Below are 23,899 nucleotides of genomic sequence, written 5' to 3'. Positions count from 1 at the left end.
GTCGAGGGGGATAGGTGACCTAGGAGAATAATGGACTCTGTTGTGGAGGGTAAGAGGAGTAGAGGGAGGCCAAGATGATGATTGTTAGACTAAGTTTCTAACAATTTAATAATAAGAGGTTTAGAACTAAATGAGGCCAAAGCAGTAGTTGCAAATAGAGGATTGTGGTGATGTTTAGTAAATTCGCAGAGGCTTACAGACTGAATGCTGAAAGGCATAACAGTCTCCAATGATCATGTATGCATACATTCAAACACAATCTACTGATTGTTATTAAAAATAAAATGTATAAATGCTCTGTCCCTTTTATGACTGTCTTAGTAACACTAGGTTCATGAGTTTATTATGCTAGGACTTTATCAGTATTTATTATATTTTGGCTTCGGGTAGGAAGTATGAAAGATTTTATTCTCAACAAGAAAGACTTTGTGGCATCTGTCTTAGCAATATCCAACTATTTAAAAAAAAAAACGGTGATGTTCCTTCCACTTGTGATTTTACCATACTAGATTCCCATAGTATTAGCTCTCCAGGCCCTAGCACAGGTGATATTTATGTGGTAGCTTGTAGAGGTTTAATACGTTTATTATTTAATATTGTGTAGCATGTATAGCTGTGAACAACGAAAAAAAAACAAAAAACCACAAGTCCACTGCTACAAGGCAGGCTATGTTACACATCTGATGTGGTCTGATATCTATAATTATTAGTGGCCTGTCGCAGCAGTAGCTGTGAACAAAGACTGAAAATGAAACTGCTGATAAAGGAAGTGTGAGAAGTAATGGAAAATATACTCTGAAATACCATTTATTTGCCTTTAACTTACACTTCCTTTGTGACTGTACCTAAGGAAATTTTGAAACTTGGCAATTGCCCAATTGTAATCTTCTTGTGCATGTTTGTAGCAGTCTTGTTTTAATCAGTTTAATAATTCAAGCTCTGACATCTGCAGTGCTTCATAAAACAGCATACCTTCTTGGGCGTCCTCTCCCAGGAACAGAATTCATTTCTCATTTCATAAAAGAAAATTGAAAATAAGCGTGCATGTGTGTGTGTGCGTGCGTGTGTGTGCACACGCTAAATATGATAAACAGAATAGTAATTGGCTTTCTGCTAGGTAGCAGGACATTCATTCAAGGAATAAGGAACCATGAAAAGAAAACAGTTTTATATAGGACAAACACAGAATGCTCAGTTATCAATAACACGTTCTTCTGTCACTGTGTTCCAAATTTAACAAAATGGCACTGTTACTACGAATAAATAATCAAATATGCCATGATGGTGCCACAGTGGCGCTGTGAAATCAAACAGCTAACACTCGACATGCTCTTTAGTCTCGTTTACCCAATAACAGCAGTTTGTTTGATATGAAGAAGAAAATATGCAACCACGTAAGTGTGCTTATGTCTACAAATTGCAAGTTATGAATCTCATTCCGTATTGACGGTTATCACTTTACAAAAGAAAATATTTATAAAATCCTCCTATCAATACAATTCAAGTCATCTGTTAGATGAAGCAAAGTCTATACATGTTTCAGCCTAATCTCAAGGCCATCTTCAGTAGTAAAACAATGATTACATAATATACAAACAAATTAAAAAACGTAATGATGTGAAGTGACAGTGATCATGATTAGTGAGTTAAAAACACATTGAGGTGCAAAGTTTTTAGTTACAAGTAAGTCATATGAGTTTTCTTTTCGTACATCATTTTTAATTTGTTCTTCATCCACTCATATATTCCTTTTTTCTCATTACAGATGTTACACGTTTTATTCGTAGTATTGACGGTCTCACTACACTCCTCAGCATAGTGTTTTATTTAACAGTCAGCAAGATCTATTAGACGAGAGGACTTTGCACCTCAATGTGTTTTTAACTCACTAATCATGATCACTGTCACTTCACATCATTACGTTTTTTAATTTGTTTGTATATTATGTAATCATTGTTTTACTACTGAAGACGGCCTTGAGATTAGGCTGAAACATGTATAGACTTTGCTTCATCTAACAGATGACTTGAATTGTATTGATAGGAGGATTTTATAAATATTTTCTTTTGTAAAGTATGTCTACAAATGACGAACAGAATCAATAATTAAATTTTTGTTAGCTGTGGACTATGATATAAGCAAATGCAGTTAGATGAATGCACTGAAGGAACCACAAACAAAACCACTGTCTTAGAGAATACTCATTTATTGGTACAATGGTGTTGTGTGCACATGCAATGAAATAGCCAACATTGTGCACGGACAGCTCACTCCCATGGCAATCGATGAAACTTGTCATTGAAAGATCAGCGGAATATGCAGACACATATTAACAGACGCATATAGCCATCTACTGGCAAATGCAGTTAAATGCCCACAGCATCGTATTTTGTGAATAAATGATTATTTTGAGACAAATAAAAGATTTTTGATTTACAGACTATCCTGAGACAGATTCCTTTCTGTTTCTTGCTTGTTAGAACCAACATGGTGCAACAATTTACATTCTAATATCTTGATTTCACTAGGCGAGTTGGCTATGCGGTTAGGGGCACGCAGCTGTGAGCTTACATCCAGGAGATAGTGGGTTCAAACCCCACTGTCGGCAGCCCTATAAGATGGTTTTCTGTGGTTTCCCATTTTCTCACCAGGCAAATGCTGGGGCTGCACCTTAATTAAGACCATGGCTGCTTCCTTCCCACTCCTATGCCTTTCCCATCCCATTGTCACCATAAGACCTATCTGTGTTGATGTGACGTTTAAAAACAAAAAATTCACAGAGCCATCTATCGGACTAACAGAGAAAGGTCTGCACAGAGCCCTCTGTCGGGCTGCCATAGAAAGATCAGCGGAGACAACCTCATAGAACCATGGAATAAATTATTATTTGATGCAATTAAATGGCTTAATGGAATATTTTTCTAGTAATCTTGAGATGGAAATCTTTTTTTGATGTGTAACACACAGGCGTTAGTATTATGTTTTTCTCACAATTTTGTTTTACATGTTTAAATTATACATGTAATTGTAATGAACCAATTCTGCATACTGTTATTGTGGTGTAGTGGTAACAAGTTGGACTGATATTCACGAAGTCGAGTGGGCATGGAATCAATTAGTCAAATAACGATTGTTCTCAGCCAGAGCGTCCCAGGCATCCTAGATGAGCTTCCACAAATCATCAGGACGTCTTGAAAGTTAGAAAGATTAGGAAATTGACAGTTTCCTAACATTTCTACGGCACAGTATTTCTGATGCTACTGGTACTTCACTTACTTCATAAGAAGACTTCAAGAATAAGTGTTTTTTTATATATTATTTTCTTATGATTTTTGGTTATGTTTGGGTTTCCACATTATGACAAGTTAAAACCTTTTAAGATCAATTCTTTTCATGGACTCTTAGTGTGGTGTTTTTTTTTTAAGAGTATTTCTATAAACTTTACATTCTTTTTTTCAAGACTGAAGAAAGTCCAATAGGGCCAAAACATGTATCGTTAATGTGTTTTTAATCAACATTTAATGTATTGACCAAGGTGGGCTACTGAAATTACATATTTTCTTTTCCGTAAGTTCAATACGGAACAATTACAGATTCTTAAATTCTAAGTCCGTCTATGACGAACATCACTGACATGGAAATATTCAGTAACCCATTAATGACTGGTTATGCAACTGTTTCACATTAAAATGCTGCCTCTAATGAATGAAAATCTAGTGGAGAAATTTAACTATAGCTAGAAACCTTTAAGCTCTTCAGGCCTTTTCAGTCGTGAAATTACCAGTGTTTCGCCGCAGTGTAGCAGTGGGCTCATGAGTTGGATTTCTACATCTTTCCAAAATGCTGGCGGTAGTGCGCCGTTGAGACACCACTGCAAGCCTCCTATGTAGGACAATGCAGCGACGGTGCACTAGGGGAAGCATGTGTCTCCCTTTGTATAAATGCCTGCCTTTGGCCTTCATATCAAAAATTAAGTTCCCAGAAGAAAACCGTACAGTAATTCATTTTCATTGATAGCTGTTATGGGAATACAACAGACGTTGCTTAACTTCCCAAGGAGTGTGGCTGATAAGAGCTACAATAGGCTGTAGACCTCTAGTGTTTTCACAATTTCATTGTAATCTTCTCCCATATATTTGCAGGAACCATTTGATCCTGAAGAATTTGTAGAGCGGATGGCATGGCGAACCGTTGGTGGAACAAGAGAGGAGGGAACTGGCAATTTTGATCCTGTGTTGCTTCATGAAACATTTCTGCAGGCAATTAAGTAAGTTATTTTCCTCAATATATGTTAATGTATTTTATTTTTGTTGATTCTTCAGATAGTGATCAATTGGTGTATCTTTGTATAGATGAAGATAATTTAAAATTGAAACCCTTTGTTATATGTAATACATATTATATATCAAATCTGCACATCAAAGTATTTGTCATAATAATTCTCCCTTGAGGTGAGCATTTTCTGATTCAGAAAGCCTTGGCAACATTCTGAACCAATACAAAATTATCAGCCTACAATCCCTTTTACAAAAAGTAATTTATTATGTTGGCTGAATGGTCAGCAGTTTTTGGTTCGTTGGTTCCTAGGTTTGATTCCTAACTGGGTCAGGGATTTTAGCCATGTCTGGTTAATTACTGTACCTCTGGAACTGGGTGTTTGTGATCATTTCACAAAAAGCACATTGCTTTCTGAACCACCACAGAAAAACTCAGTTTGTGAATACATCCCTCCACTTACAGTTGGCATCAGAAAGGGCACCAAATCACAAAACTGGGCCGAGTTCACATGTACAACACAGATTACACCCACAACCCCGGAACCATATTACGGTTGAAGTATTAACTAGCAATGACGCTGACCATGGTCTATAAAGTTCTGCTTTTTAAAGTTTTTTTTAAACCCTTCAATCTCTTCCTGCATTATAGAGCAATAAAATCCTTCCCTTACATCATCTTCTGTTAATTATTTGTTTTCTTAATGTTGTCTTCATCTTATTGTAAAAGGTATATAGCATTTATTCTTGTTGTAAATTTGGCTGTTGAGAATGTGAATGTATTTGTTACTGCTATAATGAAGGGGACTGGAAAATAAACACTTAACAATTTTAAAAACATATTGTTTAGGGATCTACAAGTGCTTCAGGAACGCCAGCAGAAGAAATGCGAGCGTTTGGAAATGATTTGCCGGGAAGAAGAAGTAAATCATTGGCATGAAGTTTCTCAGATGCAGGAAAGAAATACGGTAATCACTTTTTCATTTATATAATGTAGAAAATCTTCTTATAGGTTGACGGTGTTGAAAATTTACCATTGTATTTTAAAGTTAATTATGATTTGAATAGCTATGGCAAAGCAGGCATGAATGAATGAATGAATAATGAAGGCACATGTTTAGTTTGTTGCACTGTAGTGTGCCGAAACCTGGACCCTGAATAAGAAAGTCATCAAGAGGCAGGAAGATTTTGAGTTGTGGTGCTGGCATCGAATGTAGAAAATATGTTGGAGAAAGATGACCTGTGCTGAGGTGTTGGACTAGGAGAGGAGGCAGCTGATGAGTCAGATTAGGAGGAGATAGTTCAGGTCAATAGGCCATAGGATTTGGCATGGCAGTTTGATGACAGAGTTTACTGAAGGCAAAATACCATCGTTCCCAAGGAAGACCAAGAAAGACCTTCATGAAGACAGTGCTCTTGTACTGGATTGCAAAGCTGTTAACAGGCAAAATGTAGTGCTCAAGACAGAGTTAAATGGAAAAGACTTATCACAGAGTCGAACCAGTTACAAGACTGAATACCCCATGGTGACGAATATAGAAAAGTTAGTTTTATGTCTATGTGCTAGTAGTTTTATCTTCCAGATTAATAGTGATGATATACTACTTTTAGTAGCAGGTTCCATCACATTTTACCTAGAAAATTGTTATAAAATTTTACTGTATATCCTTCTTCTTTTCTAAAGCTCAGTTTGTTTCCTTATTCATGGTCTTGTCAGTCTCTAGGGTTCAAAACTTATTTCATTTCCATTGTCCAGCCCCTCTTCTGTTATTTTTCTTATTTGCTCATTTTATTCAGAAACTTTGGATCCAGGAATCAATTTTGTTGCAGGTGGTAGTGGTGGTGATTACTGTTTTAAGAGGAAGTACAACTGGGCAACCATCCTCTGTACACTATACAGTAATTACAGGTTATACTGTAATTACAGTGGATCTTTTATACAACTTTGTATCAGTCATAATTGAACTTCCCTTAAAGAAATTGACTGTGGCTTTGTATCACTGTTATTTTTATGCTTGCCTTCTGCTGCAGTCAACTCTCATTTAATCGATATTTAGGAATTATGAATTTCAATGTGATGTAGATAGTATATTTATTGACACAGGGGGGGGAAAAAAAAAGAAGAAAGGTAGCCTTTTCAGAACAAAATTAACTTTTCAGAACTATCATAGTAAAACTTCAGTGTAGTTTGCTGGCCTGGACAGCAGGCTCCTGCAGTTCAAAATGGGACTCCTGCAGCTCGATGATCTTTTATTGTTAGCAGCAAGATGAGATATGTTAGTGATTCTCGATTGGCCTGGACAGACCTGACTTGTAGTGGTATTACATTGGTCTAAATCATTGGAGGTGAATAGTAAAAAACCATCCTGGCAACTAAGAGGGAGTGCACACTGCTTCATTTTAATAAGAGCCTTCACCAATTCATTTGTCTTGGGTAGCACTCATACATATCCAGAATGACAAACTGGAAAGTTGGGACCGTCAAGGTCTGGTGTATTGCATTATTTGCCCATAGGCTTAGAGGTTCAAATGTAAGCCAGATGAATAAAGCTCTAGTTTCTTATAAGCATTCACAGTGAGAGGTTTGTCATGAAGTTTAATGCTTTTGTTTGGGCTTCTTCTTCTTCTTCTCCAAAAACTGTAGCTACAAGTTGTGGACGGCAGGTGGAGCAAGAGCTAGCCTCACATACACAGAAGTGTCACCATCTCTGTTGATTAAATATAAGTTATTGTACGTATTAAAAATCTGCATATGATATATACAGTAGCAATAATAAATATTTGGATAAATGTACTTTGATGAGACAGTACGGTATATAAATTGTTGTACTTCATTCTATGAAAGCAGTGCATTTGTTGCGAAAGTAAATTAACGGCATTATATGCTGTAGTACAAACAAAATAAATTATACTTCAGACATTACGGTATATTTATTGAAGAATGCTAGATAAAAAGTATTTTAACAAACAGTGTAATTGTTTGTAACATAAAACAACATTAATATTTCTAGATGGTTTAGAGCTCATTAGTACTTGGTTGTGTACTATTTTGACTTCATGACTGCAGCATAGCACGAGGGCATGGAGTTGATCAGCTAGGTCAGGCGGCTCTGAGGTATTTTCTTCCATTCTTCGCTCACACACTTTAGAAGACCAGCCCTCATGTTGAATGTCCGTTGCCCCAGTCTTCGGTCTACTTCCCCCAAATGCTCTTTCGGATTTACATCTGGGCTGTGGTCAGTCACTCAAGCATTATAATCTACTCCTGTTGAAATGTCCAATTTTGGCCCATTGTCTTTTTTAACATGAGACAATATGATGCTTTTTTTTAAGCATGTTATATTACTTGATGGCATCCATACTACCTTCGGTAGGTACCAACAGACCAACATCTGAACAGGACAAACATCCCCACACCATCACGTGGTCTCCACCATGCTTTACAGTGTGTACCTTGGTACTGGACTTGTTCCTTTTGTTTACAGGTCTGCGTATGTATCGAATTCCATTGTAAGAAAACAAATTTACTCTCGTCACTCCAAATCACGCGAGACCATCATTGACTGTTCCCATCTATATGCGATGTTGCAAAATCAAGATGTACCTTCCTGTTCTTCGGTGATATGAACAGCTTTTTGCTGGGGCATTGTCCTTGCAAATTGGATTGTTTGAGGTTCGATATTATGTTACTCTGGGATATATTGACTTTGAGGTATTGACGTAGTTCTTCGTCAAAAACTGGTCCAAAGAGGATATAAACATTCTTCGAATGAGATTTTTGACTTGGGGCATGATTTTACTGGCACTACCTGGTGTCTTTCTTTTTCCACCAAATGTTTACCATGTTTCTGGACAGATCCAAATCTTTTGCCATCTGTGCCTGCAATTTGCCTTGTTGTAGGGTATTTTTTACACAATTTTTTAGGTCTGCTGAAAATTCCTTTGTCTTTGGCATGTTGGTAGCTGTCTGAACAAACAAAACTGAATGTAAACCAACTGTATTCGGTGACAAACAGGGTCAAAATACTTTTTGACCGACCAGACTACAATTTATCGTTCTGTACTCACCACGGTTGTGCTTAGCTCTGATCAGTGTGTTCACGCATCTGCATCTAACTGAGGAGTATGCAGGAGCCACAAAGTCCAGTGAGTTGTGTGCTCAATGCATGCTCAGGGGGTCAAAATATGTTTGTCAAAATACTTATTGTTGCTGCTGTACAATTTTATACCTTAACATTGCTAGATAAATATACACACAACTTCAATACATGACCCATAAACACTTAGCTTATAAATAAATGGGATCACTCACTCACTTTCAATTTACATGGGTTTTAAGGTTTTCTAGATCCTTCACTTTATAACAACATTTTTGTGTAGGAAGGTCCTTTATTACACCAGGAAGGTTATACCAAAGTTGAGCAGAGAATTTGTAAAACAGATTATTATGCTTGACTTAAGGTTCTCCATGAATATATTTCCTTGTATGCCATCTTCGTCCAATTAGTTTTTCAGGTCTTCCTCGGGTGTCAAGCTGTGGAGCTCTTGAGTAAATAGCCAGGCTGATCTTTCCCCAGCTCTGATGCATTTGATTTCACTTGATCCTGTTCATACTATTTGCTGCTGTCTATTTACTGTCTGCCTTGGAGGCTTTTTCATTGCTGGACATCTTCTAATTTTCCACATTATTTGCTTATCATCCAGTTGGTGGAATTTTGTATTTTGGCACTATTTGTGGTGATATCCATGGGTCGCTAGTCCTGTGGTGGTATATGTCTGAGTTTGGTTTTTACCTGATTCAATCACTGTTATAGTGCTGTGGTAGGGGCAGGAACTTGGGGCTAACTGGTTGATTGACTTGCGAGTGGTCGGAAAGTTCGGGTGAGGAAGCACAGACTGTGTGTAGAGAATAAGAAGGCAATTCTTCCTTCTGCTTGTTTAATCCACAGTGAATTAATGTTGTACAGACCCTAGTGCAGTTATCAAGTATGGCACAATCGACGAGGAGTCTCTCTTCTACTCCAGTCTTTGAATTCTAATTATTATTATTATTATTATTATTATTATTATTATTATTATTATTATTATTATTATTATTATTATTATTATTATTATTATTATTATTACACAATCCCTTTGCAAACTGATAGTGGTTAGTCTAGCAATGACTCCAAAACTCTAACAGAAAGAGTCCAAAACCATGGGTTACATTGCTTATATAGCCTCCATTGCATGGATTTGTATTACACTACAGTTCAACCAATCTGGTGGCCAGAAACCTCCTTTCTTCCAACACGGTCATGTTGGCTTCCTCAAAACTGGACTATCCCTATTTCCACAATGAGTCTACTGCTTTGCAATGAAACTTTTTTTTGACTTGGCCATTTCCCAACTGCATGAAACATTAAGTCTCTAATACATATTATTGTTTTACTTTCAGTACCAATGTCAATTTTATAATTCCTCATAATTCCCTAAAGTTATTATCTTATTCTTAATTTATAAATTTTCTTACACTCCTGGAGTCAGTATTACACTCTCAATTTGTTTACATGAAACCCAGTGTCATCATTCCTCCTACTTCCTGGCTGTAGGATCGATTCTCAGAGGGAATGACTGTCTTGAGTTCAAATCCAGGGACAGGCATGACACTTCCCTCCCCTGGGGAGAAATGAATGCAGTAGCCTAATTGCATTTGCTTTACTGTATACCAGTACTTACTACCTTCTCTGTGTGCTGTGCCAAAGTGCCTGTGTCGGACGTCCTTATTGCAGATGTACATTCATACATTTCTGACTCTGGTAACAAACTAGACTGACTGGGGGCCCTTCCAGCGAGTCTTGAATGTTGGAAATGAACTGTCATATCTTCATCGGATACCTTTGATCGGTTATCATTCGTGATTATACTTTGGTAAATACACAAACTGGGACAGCGCTCCATAGTCCTCTATGCACTTAGGTATGAACTCACATTGTTACAACAATTACAACAGCATGCAGCAGCATTCTGTTAGCAGTATCATAAACAATATAAACAAAGTTACATATTGGTAAATACTGTATTCGTATATTGATAGGCAAATTTTTAATGATATTGTACTTCATTAATGGTAATACCATTTTACAACACAGTAGAGAAAAATAAACAAAACAAATTAAAAAGAAAGGTCAGTAGAGTATAAGAAAAAATAATGTACAAATATATACTGAGGTTGTAGTACAAGTAAGCACAGGAAAGTAATAATCACTTCTGGAGATAGCGTAAGTGATTTCTATATTGTGACAATGAGCATTTTGTTTAACAATCTTGACATTCATTCAATTGGCCCATGGAATGCATAGTTAGTTCTATGTCAATCTGTAGACAATGTATGATTAAGCCTTGTACATATATCTGGTACATGTAAGTTACTTTTTCTGGGAGTTGTGGGCAATTCACCAAGGAGTGAGCAATTTAAAAATGAAAAGTTGACGTAGCCACAAACACGCACACAAAATGCTGTCAGTTGGTACACTTATCTATTTACAATTATTTACAAATTAAATACACATAACCTTAATCACTGCCGTTGCAAACAAAATGCTTCACTCCGAAAACATCATCAAACCACCATTTTAACAGTTGCCCATCACTAAGTATATGCCACATGGAGATTGCAACCTTAAAACAATTGACTGCTGACTGCTTACAAACATTATACACAGAAGAAATGTGTTCCACTTATCAATACTTGTTTATTATAAATGGATTTACATTAGTACCGGTTTCAGCCCTCCACGACCATCATCAGCGGTACTAATGTAAATCCATTTATAATAAATAAGTATTGATAGGTGGAACACATTTCTTGTCTGTATAGTGCATCCAATCAATACAGAAAATTAAACTTATAAATAATAATAATAATAATGCTTACAAACATGTCGGCCACAAGGTCATAAGTACAACTCCTGTTAAACCATAACTCCAACCAAACAGTAACTCATCTGTTCCATCAAGACCACCTCCTTATATAGGTGCCTGGCCAGGCTTCTAGAAAGATCTGTTACAAAATACCTTCTTGTAAATTCTAGAGTGCTTAATACATAGATATAATGTGCAGAATTTTCTCCGTAGTTCTCGTCTACCTAGTGTCATTCTGGATGTTAGTGTGTTTCACAATACTGTAGTAGATTACACATCATATATTACACCTGTCCAGGGCTCCAGTGCATAATGATTTATTGTAATTCCCAAATGCCTTTGGCTGAAAGGATTATTTTAGATGAGACCTTCGGAAACAATTTCGGCATCAAAGTCCCATCACCCCTGCTTGAACAACATGTGCGGCTGAGCATACGGGTCAATGGTACGTCTGGAAAGTGGGCATTAACTCATTGGGCCCCAGCAACAGAACCATTCCATGCCTCGTCTTTGTGGACCAAATGCCGGACCACGGAACTGTTCCATTGTCTCACTTTACTACGTAATTAAAATTTTCCTCAAGAGATGGCAGAGTGAGTTGCATTTTTTACTTTGTGTAGGGACTCTTTCTTAGCAATGTTATATGCTCTTTGGTAATGTATATCGATAGTGTGCTTGGCAATATTAATTTGAAGTGGGCTATCTCTATACTTTGAGATTCGCTTGTAAACAAGATGGCTGTTGGTAAACAACTGAAATTTACCGATTTATATCCCCTTTCAGAAAGTAATGTTCATTAGGAATGTCATTCATTCAGTGAAATAAGTAGTAATATTAGTAATAGTGTGAGCAATGCTCCTGAAGAACAAATAGATGTTGAAATTGAAGAGGAAGTGTAAGGAGAAGACTGTGTTACAGCTCAGCAGGCGGACTGAGTACGGACCCATGATAATAAAATAAAAGGTTTTTAATGTATTCCTTGTTCCGCAGTTCGTGGTATGAAAGCCATTTATTTTCATGTATATTTAAATCCTTAATGGTCTTGCAAGTGAGAAATTTGTCACTGTATGAAGCACACTATATTTCCTCCAAAATAATCCCAGCCCCAATGCAGTTTCAATCCAACAAATATGCAGGGCTCAATGGGTTAAACTAATTATCTCTAAAGTAGGGGAATCTTAATTGTGAGGGGAATAAGACTATATTACTAAATGAGAAGAATGGTTCTATACTTTTTGAAAACACAACCTTTAATGAACTAAGAAAGCACATGCCAAAAATCTATACGAAGGTGTGCCATGAAAATTTACACACACAAACAAATATATATTTGATTTATGAGGAGCGAATTAATGTCCTTCAATTCTTACTGATCCACATTTTTCACTTCCTAAACTTATACTGTCGAAAGGGCATCCCCTTTCGGACTTATTATCACTTGAAAAAAATTCACTATAAGACACACTGAAACATCTTTGAACAAATATAATTAAGTAAAAGCATATCTCGCAGCAATTCATTATTCTCACATCATGATGTGTATCTTACAAATTACAAGTTATAATGCCCTAATATCTTGTTGACTGAAGTGTATAATAAAGCTTTCTTGAGCGCATTTCATAGACATGTGAAAGTCTTATCACAACACTACTATATCAAACACTATCTGACTATATTATTAAGTATCAAATCATAAGCGATGCTTGTTTCACCGGGATATTACTAAGCACTACTTGCAAAGACACATTTCAACAACGTTGCTTCCTGTAGTACAACACATATGGCAAAACAATATCCATCACAAAACACAACATAAATATTTACACTCTCTGAAAGAAAGGACAAGAACAATACACTTTATATTCACAAGAAGGCCGATAGATGGCCTAGTCCATCCACGATCACGTACAGTGAGTATAGCTTTTACTGCCGCCTGGGAGAGAACCCAAGCTCCTCTGACAGACCTGCAAATTCCTACAGCAATTTAATGAAATACAAGCAGAAAAATAGGAGGAATTCTCTCATCTAGTGAACATTTCAGTCTACACAATGGTGTTAATGTCTTAATCTTTGTATGCAATTGTTATATCGTAGAGAGGCAGAGCGAATAACCTACAGTTCTGTCCCGAGCAGTGGTAAAGCACAAGTTCATTCAGGCCTTCTCTCTGCAACTGAGCCATAAATCAGTCAGGCGCGCTCGCTGGTGGTCGCCCTTTTCACTTTCATTTCCCCAACACAATGGAGCAGTTTCCGTTTCTATTATTATTATCGCGGAAGCATATTTCTCTTATTTAATTCACTGGATGCTGTTGGCATCCATATCATTTTCAGGCGCTTATGTGGCTTTAATTCCATTATCTTGGTGCGGCATTCCACATCGCACTTGATACATGATCGTTTAGGGTAATTCGCATTTTCATCTACAATCTCAACATTCAGGACAGTGACCCGCAAGGCAAGTTCCATTCTCGTCGATACCTCAGACACATGCATGTTTACTGAAAAGACTCTAACCTTCGGGACAAATTCACTTCTTGCAATCTAAATAACATACACTTCACACCCCGTTGTCATATCTCCGTCATCTTGATCAGCACTCTTAAAATTAAAGGTTGGAGGAACTTCCTACATTATGTGTGAAGTACAATGAAATAACATGAGAACTTTTGACTACCCATACTGACTTATAAATTGATGATGGCTGGAAACATTCTAATGATCCTTAGCCCCTTTACATGATGGTACTTCACACGTAATTAATTCTAGGGTCTTATGAATACATCATGCATTACATTTCCCTGTTTATAAATGAACTAAATCATTATCCAAACCATGAAGAAAATTCCCCTATAAAATGTAACAAACATGAAACTACAATCCCTTTGAAACTTTTTCTTTTGCAAGTTGCTTTACGTCGCACTGACACAGATAGGTCTTATGGCGATGATGGGACAGGAAAGTGCTAGGAACGGGAAGGAAGTGGCCGTGACCTTAATTAAGGTACAGCCTGGTGTGAAAATGGAAAACCACGGAAAACCATATTTAGGGCTGTCGACAGTGGGGTTCGGACCCTCTATCTCCCGAATACTGGGAACTGGTTGCACTTAAGCGACTGCAGCTATCCAGCTCGGTTCCCTTTGAAACAGCGTTACAATTATTTACATGCATAAATTAATTATTTACAGTTATCTTTTGATATCGACTTTGTCATGCCTACAATTAGAAATGTACTCATCACTTGGGCATTGCAATCATCTTGTTATCAGGCAGGTACAACCATGGGTTTAGACTGTCATGGTGATGGCTTCAACGGTGCAGAATCCTGGGTTCGCCTGCTGGTGGACTACATTCATGTTGGCTGGATCTTCAATCCGCATCGGAAAATCCAGAAGTTCTCTGCTTCGTTGAGATGGAACGCAGGCAAATGGCTTGAAGACTCCTCTGGGTCCGACGATGTCGCTGGTTCAAATATGCAAATGAGGAAATTGATTTGTTATAAATGTGTTAATTTTGTCACACATTATAACTGGTTACAACTAGAACCACTCAGACTCGAGTATTCTAGTCCAGTAATGGTAATTGTCCTGTAACCCGTTACTGATTCCCTCTCATTTGCTAATCTCGATGATTAACGGCTATCTAGGCCCTGAAGTTACACACGTTCATCTGGTCACAGTCACTGGATTCACAATGTTTATTTATATCAACACGTTATGTGTTTGTGATATTAGATTTGCCTAATTCACGGCAATGGTTAATCGTAGGACAGGTTACTCACTACGTTTGTAAGGTGTCTAGCAGATGCTGCCCGTTTTATAATACCGTAAGTAAGCCGCTCATTCTTCCACCTAATTCACTTCCAAAATATTCTATCATGAAGTTATAGATTCTCCTATAGCACTTTCCTCTTTTATTTCAGCTATGCGCTCAGTTACATTCTGTGCATATTATAATGTAATCAAACCGCACTCACTTCACTCGCATTCTGCGGGTTTCACCCATAGCATTATACTTTACAGGGTAAATAAATTCACAGCTCCGTGATGGCTCGGCATGTAATCTACACAGATCACTATTACTATCGTGCTTACGAATTCTCCAGCGGAAAATTGTATGCATGCCACACATTATAATGAAATCACTGAAAGTATGATTGAATTCACAACAAATCCTGATTTTAGTCAAACTGCACACTGAATAAAGAACAATGACTGCCGAAAAGTGCGATACTGAATTCTGCGTAAAGATATGACGAAGACTGAAAGACTGGATAATGGGCCTCAAAGCTCTGTCTTCTTATAGATGAACATGCCTGGCGCTAGGAGAGGGCGGGGGGCGCGAAACACGCCTACTGGCCAAACATCGGTCCGCTAATAAGGGTCCTCGACATTGGTTGAGGTATCAAATTAAAACTTGAATATTCCTCTTTTACTGAACGATTTTCGTCCTGATCGCATCGTTTGTCTACAATATCCAAAGCGTCATCAGATATTTTCCAGTGAGTGGAGCTAAGCCATGGTTATTATTATTATTATTATTATTATTATTATTATTATTATTATTATTATTATTAAAACAATTGAAGACTGTGTGTTGGTACCAGTGGATATGTAGGGAAACCTACGAAGACATACAGTTTCATGTGTTGAGACTACTTCTTAAGTCCCGCCTGGTGACCTAAATCTGGATTCATGTGCCGCGTGCCTAGCCTGTTCTCTCTCCCACAGAAAGAGAGCGCTTTTCAATTACAAGCGAGCGCAAGTCCTCCTTTTTCTAATTGCGCAAACTGAGACCTCAGTCTCGCGAGCCGGCAGAGAGCCACTCGTGTACCAGAACAGGTAAAATATGCTGGTTTGGACACTATTTGCCCTAGAATCGCAGAAAACAGCATATCCTCTTTACGGGGTATCATGACATTCTTTTGACGATGTCGTGAACGGTTATAGTATACAGGTAATAATAAATTATATACAGGTTCTTACGTTAACTGAACTCATATAAATGTCTATATACAGTACAGGTTTCATGACATAACCTCACAAAGAATGCGATCATCCAAGTACGTAAATAATAATAATACTAAATGGATGTAAACACTTCGTAGCCATACATTACAAGTAATAATAATAATAATAATAATAATATTAATAATAATAATTCGAGCTTGATACTTGCATTATTTACCCCTGGGTGAGAGAACATTTTTTTTTTCAAGTTATATCAGTTTATCATACTTGCGTCAATATCCCCACTATAATTTGAAATAATTTCCACTGTCTGTCACCCTCGTCAACTTTGCCTTGGTTGTAGATTGTATCTTCTCTCTTCCTCGACATCGCTGGATGTGCTTTCCTCCTCTTGACGACCGGATTGTGCCTCGCCACCAGGCTCTTCCTCAATGATAGTCAATGCATTCTCCCCATGACCAGACTGAGCTGTGTCATCAGTAGCCTCTTTTCCACGTGGACCCGTGGTAGTACCAGGCTTATTCCGTAGCGTAACGGTTAGTGTTATTAGCTGCCGTCCTCGGGGGCCCGGGTTCGATTCCCGGTACTGCCAGAAATTTAAGAATGACAGGAGGGCTGGTATGTGGTTGAAATGGTACATGCAGCTCACCTCCAATGGGGGTGTGCCTGAAAAGAGCTGCACTACCTCGGGATGAGGACACGAGTTTACTTTACCAGGCTTATTCTGTATGCACAGCGGTTGGTTGACTCGCCGCAACTCCGATGCGTGGACCTTGACAGGAAGGTTGCTCTTTAGTCTGTGTACGCAGCGGTTGGTTGATTTGTCGCAAGTCCGATGCATAGATCTTGACAGGAGGGTTGCTCTTTAGTAACTAGACCCCATGGCCCAGTTGCTTATCCACCTCGATGGGATCAACCGACTTAGGTGCAAGACCTGTGTGAAACCCTCTAATCTTATTACTGACTGGGTGGTTATGTCACAGTACTTGTTGTCCTGGTAGGAAGATCTGGGTCTCTTCGACATCTTGAGCCTTGGCCTGGGTAAGGGATCTCTTCTCGGCTAAAGCTTGCATCTCCTTGATGTCCTGCTGCTGCCACTCTGCTAACAAAACAGTTGCATCATCTCGACCAGAAGTGGGTGGTGGACGAATCTCCCAATCCCCGGTGCCGTATAGCTGTCAACAAAGGAACAGATCCGCTGGGGAATAGCCGGCGACACTGTTGATGCGTCGTCGCAGGCCAAAGAGGAAGGCTTATCAGAGACCGATCATCTCACTCACATACTTCCTGTGAGGGAATAGAGATGTGTAATTTTTAGCCTCGTAGCTTTGTATAGCAACAGTCCGGTTTTGAGACAATAAGTATTATAATATATACCATAGTGCTCCTGAATTGTACAAGACATGTAGAATATGCAGTTTTGACCAATTATATCTCCTGGTTTTCCTGATTTTCGTATCAAAATCTCCTGATTTTTGGTTTAGTAAAGTTGGCAGATATGCCACTCTTAATTAAAGCAACTGTCTGATTCCATATTAAACATGTCCATTTTGCATCTGTGTGTTCAGGCAAAACTAAGAAGAAATGCAGTTCTTGAAGATACAATTTTCAGATCCACTTTACGTCTCTTGTTCTGTCACCCTACTCATGATGAAAGCATTCACTGTAATGATTGAGAACTTACACTGGTGTATAAGCCATGCCTGCCTGCTGTAATTTCTTGATGGATACAGTACTTTTGGATCCATCTAATGGCACAGGCCAGAGCAAAGTGTAGCATCCACCGAAGTCCCAGTCTCATCCATGGCTGTGACAGTATGGAAGCTGCTGGATTGTGGGTGGTGCTCAGTAATGCCATTCACTGCACGGCCAGTGCGTCCGAGTGTCATGAAAGGTGTTGCTCACAGGGTTAGTTGTGCTACAGTAGTACAGTCTGGCCCAGTGAGGAAAGCAATGGCAAACTACCTCACTCCTCGTCTTGCCTAGTACTCCTCATTTTGGTACTGCCATTGGTTTTTGTGGTTTCCCTATAACTGCATATCCTTTGGCGGTGCTATTTGAGGATCCAACCAGCCTCTGGGCTGATGACCTAACAGACAGACATAAGCCATGCATTAGTTTTTAATTCATGTGTGGAGCAAGCAACAGTTACCCACATACTAACTAAAGCAGGGATAAGGCTGCAGACTAGAGAAAAACAACGTAAACACTCACTGCCTTCTTTGGAGCAAATAGAAAACCTATTCACTCGCACATTTTCAAAATACGATACTGCTATATGTGAAGCATACATTGTTCTAAGCCATGGGACCTACTTACATTTTACTCTCTTAAAATATTTTTGCTGTTTTTAATTGCTATTTCTTTCTTTCTTCCCTACTCTTCACATTGTATAAACTGTGCAGGTCTGAGGAAAAAAAGGCATTGGAGTCAGGATCTGGACCGGAGTCCACCGTTTAAAGACCCCTGATATAATGAGTAAAGTGTTGGACATTATAAATCACCATATGAAGATAAACTGCTGTGAAAATGACTGATGTACACAGACTGTGGAGAGTAATGGTAAAGTTACAGATTAAAGGTAAGTTGGGCACTGCTCTGATGGGAAACAGTCATATTGAAAGCAAAGAATTTAAAAGGGGAAAGGATATGGATGAAAATAGACATGGTTGGAGAAACCATTATGGAATGGAAAATCCTGTTTCCATTTAGGAAATGCAAGGAATTCTGGACTTGCAACCTACATACGACGTAAGCACCTCATATTAGGTGGCTGAAATTGACTAGAAAATTCGGCTCCAGCACATCTGAAGGGAACAGATAAGCAACTGAGTTTGCCAGCTTCGGAAGTGCATACTTGCTCGATGGTGCAAGGTAGCTGCAAGGGATAATTCTGCTTGTGTGCTACAGAGCTGCTGAAAGGAAGAGGACAGACAGCTGAACGTCCAGAAGCATTGGACATCTGAGCAGCTGACCATCAGGTCAACCCAAGTCCAGGATCCAGTGGAGAAGCAGAGGAGAGAAGAAAGGAAATGATAGCCAAAAGTATAAGTTTAAAGGACTTCTGGTAAAAAAAAAAAAAAAAAAAAAGGTAAAGCACAGGAGGACAGTGCGAAAAAGAAATGATTAATTCAGCGAAAGGGAGTGTTTAGAAATGGAGAAAATGGGAGTAATACTCTCAAGTTATGAGAGGGTAAAAGTTAAAAAAATAGATGTAATGGAGACTAGGATGTTTCAATATAGAGGGATTTTTGAACATCAACAGGTGAAATGATTAATGGCCAAAATGCACATTATTACCTTTGTTGAGAGTTGGTTTGCACCAGGATATGAAATACATATCGAAGGTTCTAAAATGTATAGCAGGACAAGCGATAGGAGAGCTCATACAGGGAGATATCTTGGGGGGAATACTATACTTAATAAGGGAGGCAGTAGGTGTGAAAATTCAGAAGAAATACTTCAGGTAAAAACAGATAAACCAGAAGGGAGAAGTAAACTTATCATTTTTTTTCTATAACCCTTTTGAGGTTTTTTCACTGAGTTAGCAATAGAAATTAATAGATCAAGGAATAAGCTTGATGACATAGGTATTGTGCTAATGTGGGACTTCAATGTGAGGGTTTCGCACCATAAACCACTATATTGTAAAGAGGCAAAGGAAATTGTAATTAAAAAAGAACAAGTCAAAGTAATGGGTATAATAATTATGGTGAAAAATTACTAGAGCTATGTGGCACCAAAGAACTGCATAATTTGAACAGATGACAGGGGTAATTGTATACAAACACATTAAAAAAAAAAAATTTTTGCATTACCTGTGTTTGGCATTGAGCAGTGTTGCTATCTTGGCTTGTCCTATGCAGACTGGAAAGATGAATCTTAGGATATTTGTAAGCTTACAACTACACATATCTCAATCCACAGGCAGAATGCCACACTCAAATGAGAAGCTGTATTTCAGTAGAATTTCTAACACTAGTGTAGAAGCATTAGAGGTTTTGTTCTAAGCAGTGTAGTGATAATCTAGGATGGCACATTGTTCATTGTCAACATGTGACTTTGAATACATCACATTATGTCCAGAAGAATGGTCAACAAAAGCAGTTTCTAGATATGTGGTCCATAATCGAAGCGATGCAGTTCGAACATGTAAGTGATACAGCGAGACAAGACTGTTGATGACTTGCCTCGCACAGGTCATCCAAAGGCTATGACTGCAGTTGATGACTGTTCCCTTTGAAATTCAGCTTGGGGGAACTCTGAATGCTGTGCCACCATGCTGAATAATGATCTTTGGGCAGCCACAGGTCACCACGTTTGAACTCAAACTCTGAGAAACAGGTGGCATGAGGCTCAGCTTCACTCTTGATGCACATGGCAAGGCCCAGCTCTGGGCGGCTGTTGACATGAATGGAATTAAAAAATGTAGCACGATGTATGTTATTTTCTTACCAAAGTAAATATATTTATAGGTTCAGGTTGGTGGCCTTGGCAATGAACATATCACTCGTTAGCAAAGAATGTGAAGTAAGATTTATGATTCATCTTTCATGAATTCAATTTTTACTACCATCAGTTAAGTGAAATTTGAATGCACTTGCAAGAGATTGATATAGGGCTGTCTTACACTGCTGCCTTAGATTTGGAGACATAATAGTTCATGATTATACTAATAAGAATGATTTTAGTACCCTTGATCTATTGTTAAATGTTACTGATTAAAGGTATGGACTTACCTGTAACTCAGGACAAATCTCACAGGAGTTGCTGCACTTTGTGCATGCTGCATGTCCGTAAACGAGAATGCAGTTGCCGTTATACCATTCCCATATGCTCGTATACAAACCGTCAACTTCGATGAATGGATAATCATTTTGAAAAACAGGAACAATAAAGCAAACCCCATTACAGTAAGTGTTGAAAAATGCTCTCCCTCAGCTTGTAGACAAGCATTGTAGTGTGTGATGATATTTCAGTTCACTCTCTGCAATTTAGCCTCATGAATCTTCAGTATGTTGGTATGATTCGCATTTAAAAATTACGACGCTTAAAAATACTCTGTTCAACGCTTAATTCAGAACCCAAGAAATACGCTAAACTCTGACAGTTACTGCTGTATAAGAAACATTTGCACTGTACCCTGTACCGAAGCTGATTGCAGACTAGCTGTGACCATGAGCTGAGCTATATGGGTCAGGTGGCTATTGTGTCATCCACTTGCCTAGACACGGCACAGGGAATAGATGGCAACTTGACCGAGGACTGAGCTGCTTTCCTTCATGTGAATTTCCATATCCTGAGTAGACTAGCAATTTTCATTGTCTCTTTTTGTTTATTGTATTAACTCTTTGCTTGCTGTATTGGGTTGTACTTGTTAATATTATTACTAAGTTTAAGCATTATATTACTTACAGGTAGCTGTAAACATGTTCCATAAACTTGATGAACGCATTAAATATGTGGCTATCAAGGTGTTGCATCTAGGAGATCAGTTGGAGAGCGTAAACATCCCAAGGGCTCGTGCTGTCGAAGCACAAAAGCTTATGAATCACTTTGCTGATTTCCTGAGTCCAGGCCCTTTACTTTCAGAAGTGTTCACAGATAAATCCCAGGTATGTGGTAATCAGATATTTATTACTCTTTTTTTTTTTTTTTTTAAGTCATTGGTTATAGATTTTTTTTGTGGATAAACAATTTACACATATTCTACACGCACAAACACACACACACACACTAATTAACTGCCATCTTGAAACAAAACACTACTATGAAGAGGTGGAAGAAGAAGACTGCCACAATAGCATGTCAGCGTACTACCAATCACAACGAGTTCACATATTCGATAACTTGGACTCGCAACTCTTGTTACACAACTCAACTCTACACTCAAGACTGCCTCTATATACGTTGCCTGGCCAGGCTCCTAGAAGAATGACACAGCATATTTTCTTCTAATTTTAAGAGTCTCCAATAGCCCATTTCCAGTGTAAGGAATTTTCTATATAATTCCAGTTGCACATTGCATTGTGCAACTTGCATGATATTGCAATTGATTTATACAAACTGCTAGGGCGTTCCCCACTTTAAGCGACGAGCATCATTTTCACATGAATGGTGTGAGAAATGGGTAAGGGCTACCCACTCAAGAATGGGGTGGGTTAAAGAAGCAACTCCAACAAATCAGGATGGCATCCATCAACATTGGAACCCTCAAGAGTCAAAGTCGAGAACTTGCTGATGTACTTAATAACTGGCACAGAGACATTGCCTGCCTCCAAGAAACAAAGTGGACTGGTTCCTAGGCTAAAGATATTGGTGAAGGATACAAGTTGTTCTACCACGGGGAAACACCTAACTGTAATGGCGTAGCTATTGCTATCAGCCCTAGCATCTACATTAAGAATTACATTTCAGTCTTGCCTTCTGACATATGTCAAAATGTCTTCTCAGCTTCCATCAAAATACATAATATTACCATCATGAACATCTGTAAACATTCAACAGTTTATTGGACTGATCCTGTCAAACTTAGTACCTGAAGAAGATAGTGTAATACTTGGTGGTTTCAACAGCCACCATATTTTCTGGGGATATGACAAAAGTAATTAGCCTATAATGGTGACAAGGAAGTTATTTGAATGGGTGGATTTAAATAACCTATCACCGATACATGATGCTGAAGATCGAGGCACATTTCATTCTGCTCGGTGGAACCAGGAATATTCTTCCGATCTGTGTTTTGTCTCGCATAGTGTGTAATGATTGCAACACTATGAATCAACAGACAAGTTTTGAATGATTTTCTGCACATTTAGACAGACCTATAATTTATAAGATTGGGTTTCATATTCCTGTAATAAGATCTACACGCCAACCTTGCTGAAACTCTAGAACTTCCTAAAAGCTAATTGGGATATGTTTGCCAGATATACCAATGCTAACATTTGATGAATGCAACCAACCCCTGAGAACTATGGCTGGTTTATTGTTTTAATCATGTCTGTTGTCAAAAGCAGCATTCCTGGAGGATCCCACAAAGACTATGTTTCTGGTTGGAATTAAAAAACATCTTGCTTAAACCATGAAGTTGAAAAAAACAACAGCCACAAGAAAGCAATTGAAATGTTGAAATCCTTGGACAGCACTAGAAGAGGGTAATGTAAACTTAACCCACTCAAGCAAGCAAGCAAGCATGGCCCCTTGAATGAAAACTGGATTCAACACTTATATATACCAGCAAGAAAACGTTCCTCTATCAATGTAGAATCCATAGCTAACCCCTTTGTTCTACATCCAGGACAGAAAGACCCAATAAATTTAGCAGACAGATATGATTGGAATTCAAATTTAAAATGAGAAATCCTACCACTCACGTTTTATTCACGACCATTCTCTTTAGAAGAGATAATAAAAAGTTTTTAAGTGGTATACAGAGTGGCAAAACAGTGGGATTCAATGGTGCGGGTGGCCGGAAATTCGCAAGAAATTTGGTTCAGCAACCAAACGATGGCTTGCCACCTTCTTCAGCTCCATTTTGTATACAGGTGTTTGCCTTTGTCATTCAAGAAGACCAAAATGATTGCATTCTTGAAGCCAGGAAAGGACCTAAGGCTAACCCTAAGCTACAGACTAATTGCCTTGTTTAGTGTCACCTTCAAATTAATTTAAAGGCTTGTACTAAAGAGGATTGCTCCTATAATGGAGCACCTGATTCCTGTCGAACGAGCTGGATTCTGGCTTTGAGAAGAA

At 38.3% G+C, this 23,899-nt stretch overlaps 1 protein-coding gene across 4 annotated transcripts in view; it reads left to right on the top strand.

The window, feature by feature from the left end:
* Sec10 (Exocyst complex component Sec10) overlaps positions 1-23,899 on the top strand; it is a 324,790-nt gene that overhangs the window by 25,142 nt on the left and 275,749 nt on the right. For all 4 annotated transcript variants that reach the window (XM_067137790.2, XM_067137791.2, XM_067137794.2 and 1 more), the window contains exons 2-4: positions 4,143-4,267; positions 5,125-5,242; positions 21,565-21,762. In XM_067137790.2, coding sequence (XP_066993891.1) covers positions 4,143-4,267; positions 5,125-5,242; positions 21,565-21,762 — 441 coding nt within the window. The remainder of the gene's footprint in view (positions 1-4,142; positions 4,268-5,124; positions 5,243-21,564; positions 21,763-23,899) is intronic.

This window comes from Anabrus simplex, chromosome 1, assembly GCF_040414725.1.
Source record: "Anabrus simplex isolate iqAnaSimp1 chromosome 1, ASM4041472v1, whole genome shotgun sequence".
NCBI lineage: Eukaryota > Metazoa > Arthropoda > Insecta > Orthoptera > Tettigoniidae > Anabrus > Anabrus simplex.
This window is presented reverse-complemented; position numbering and strand designations above follow the sequence as displayed.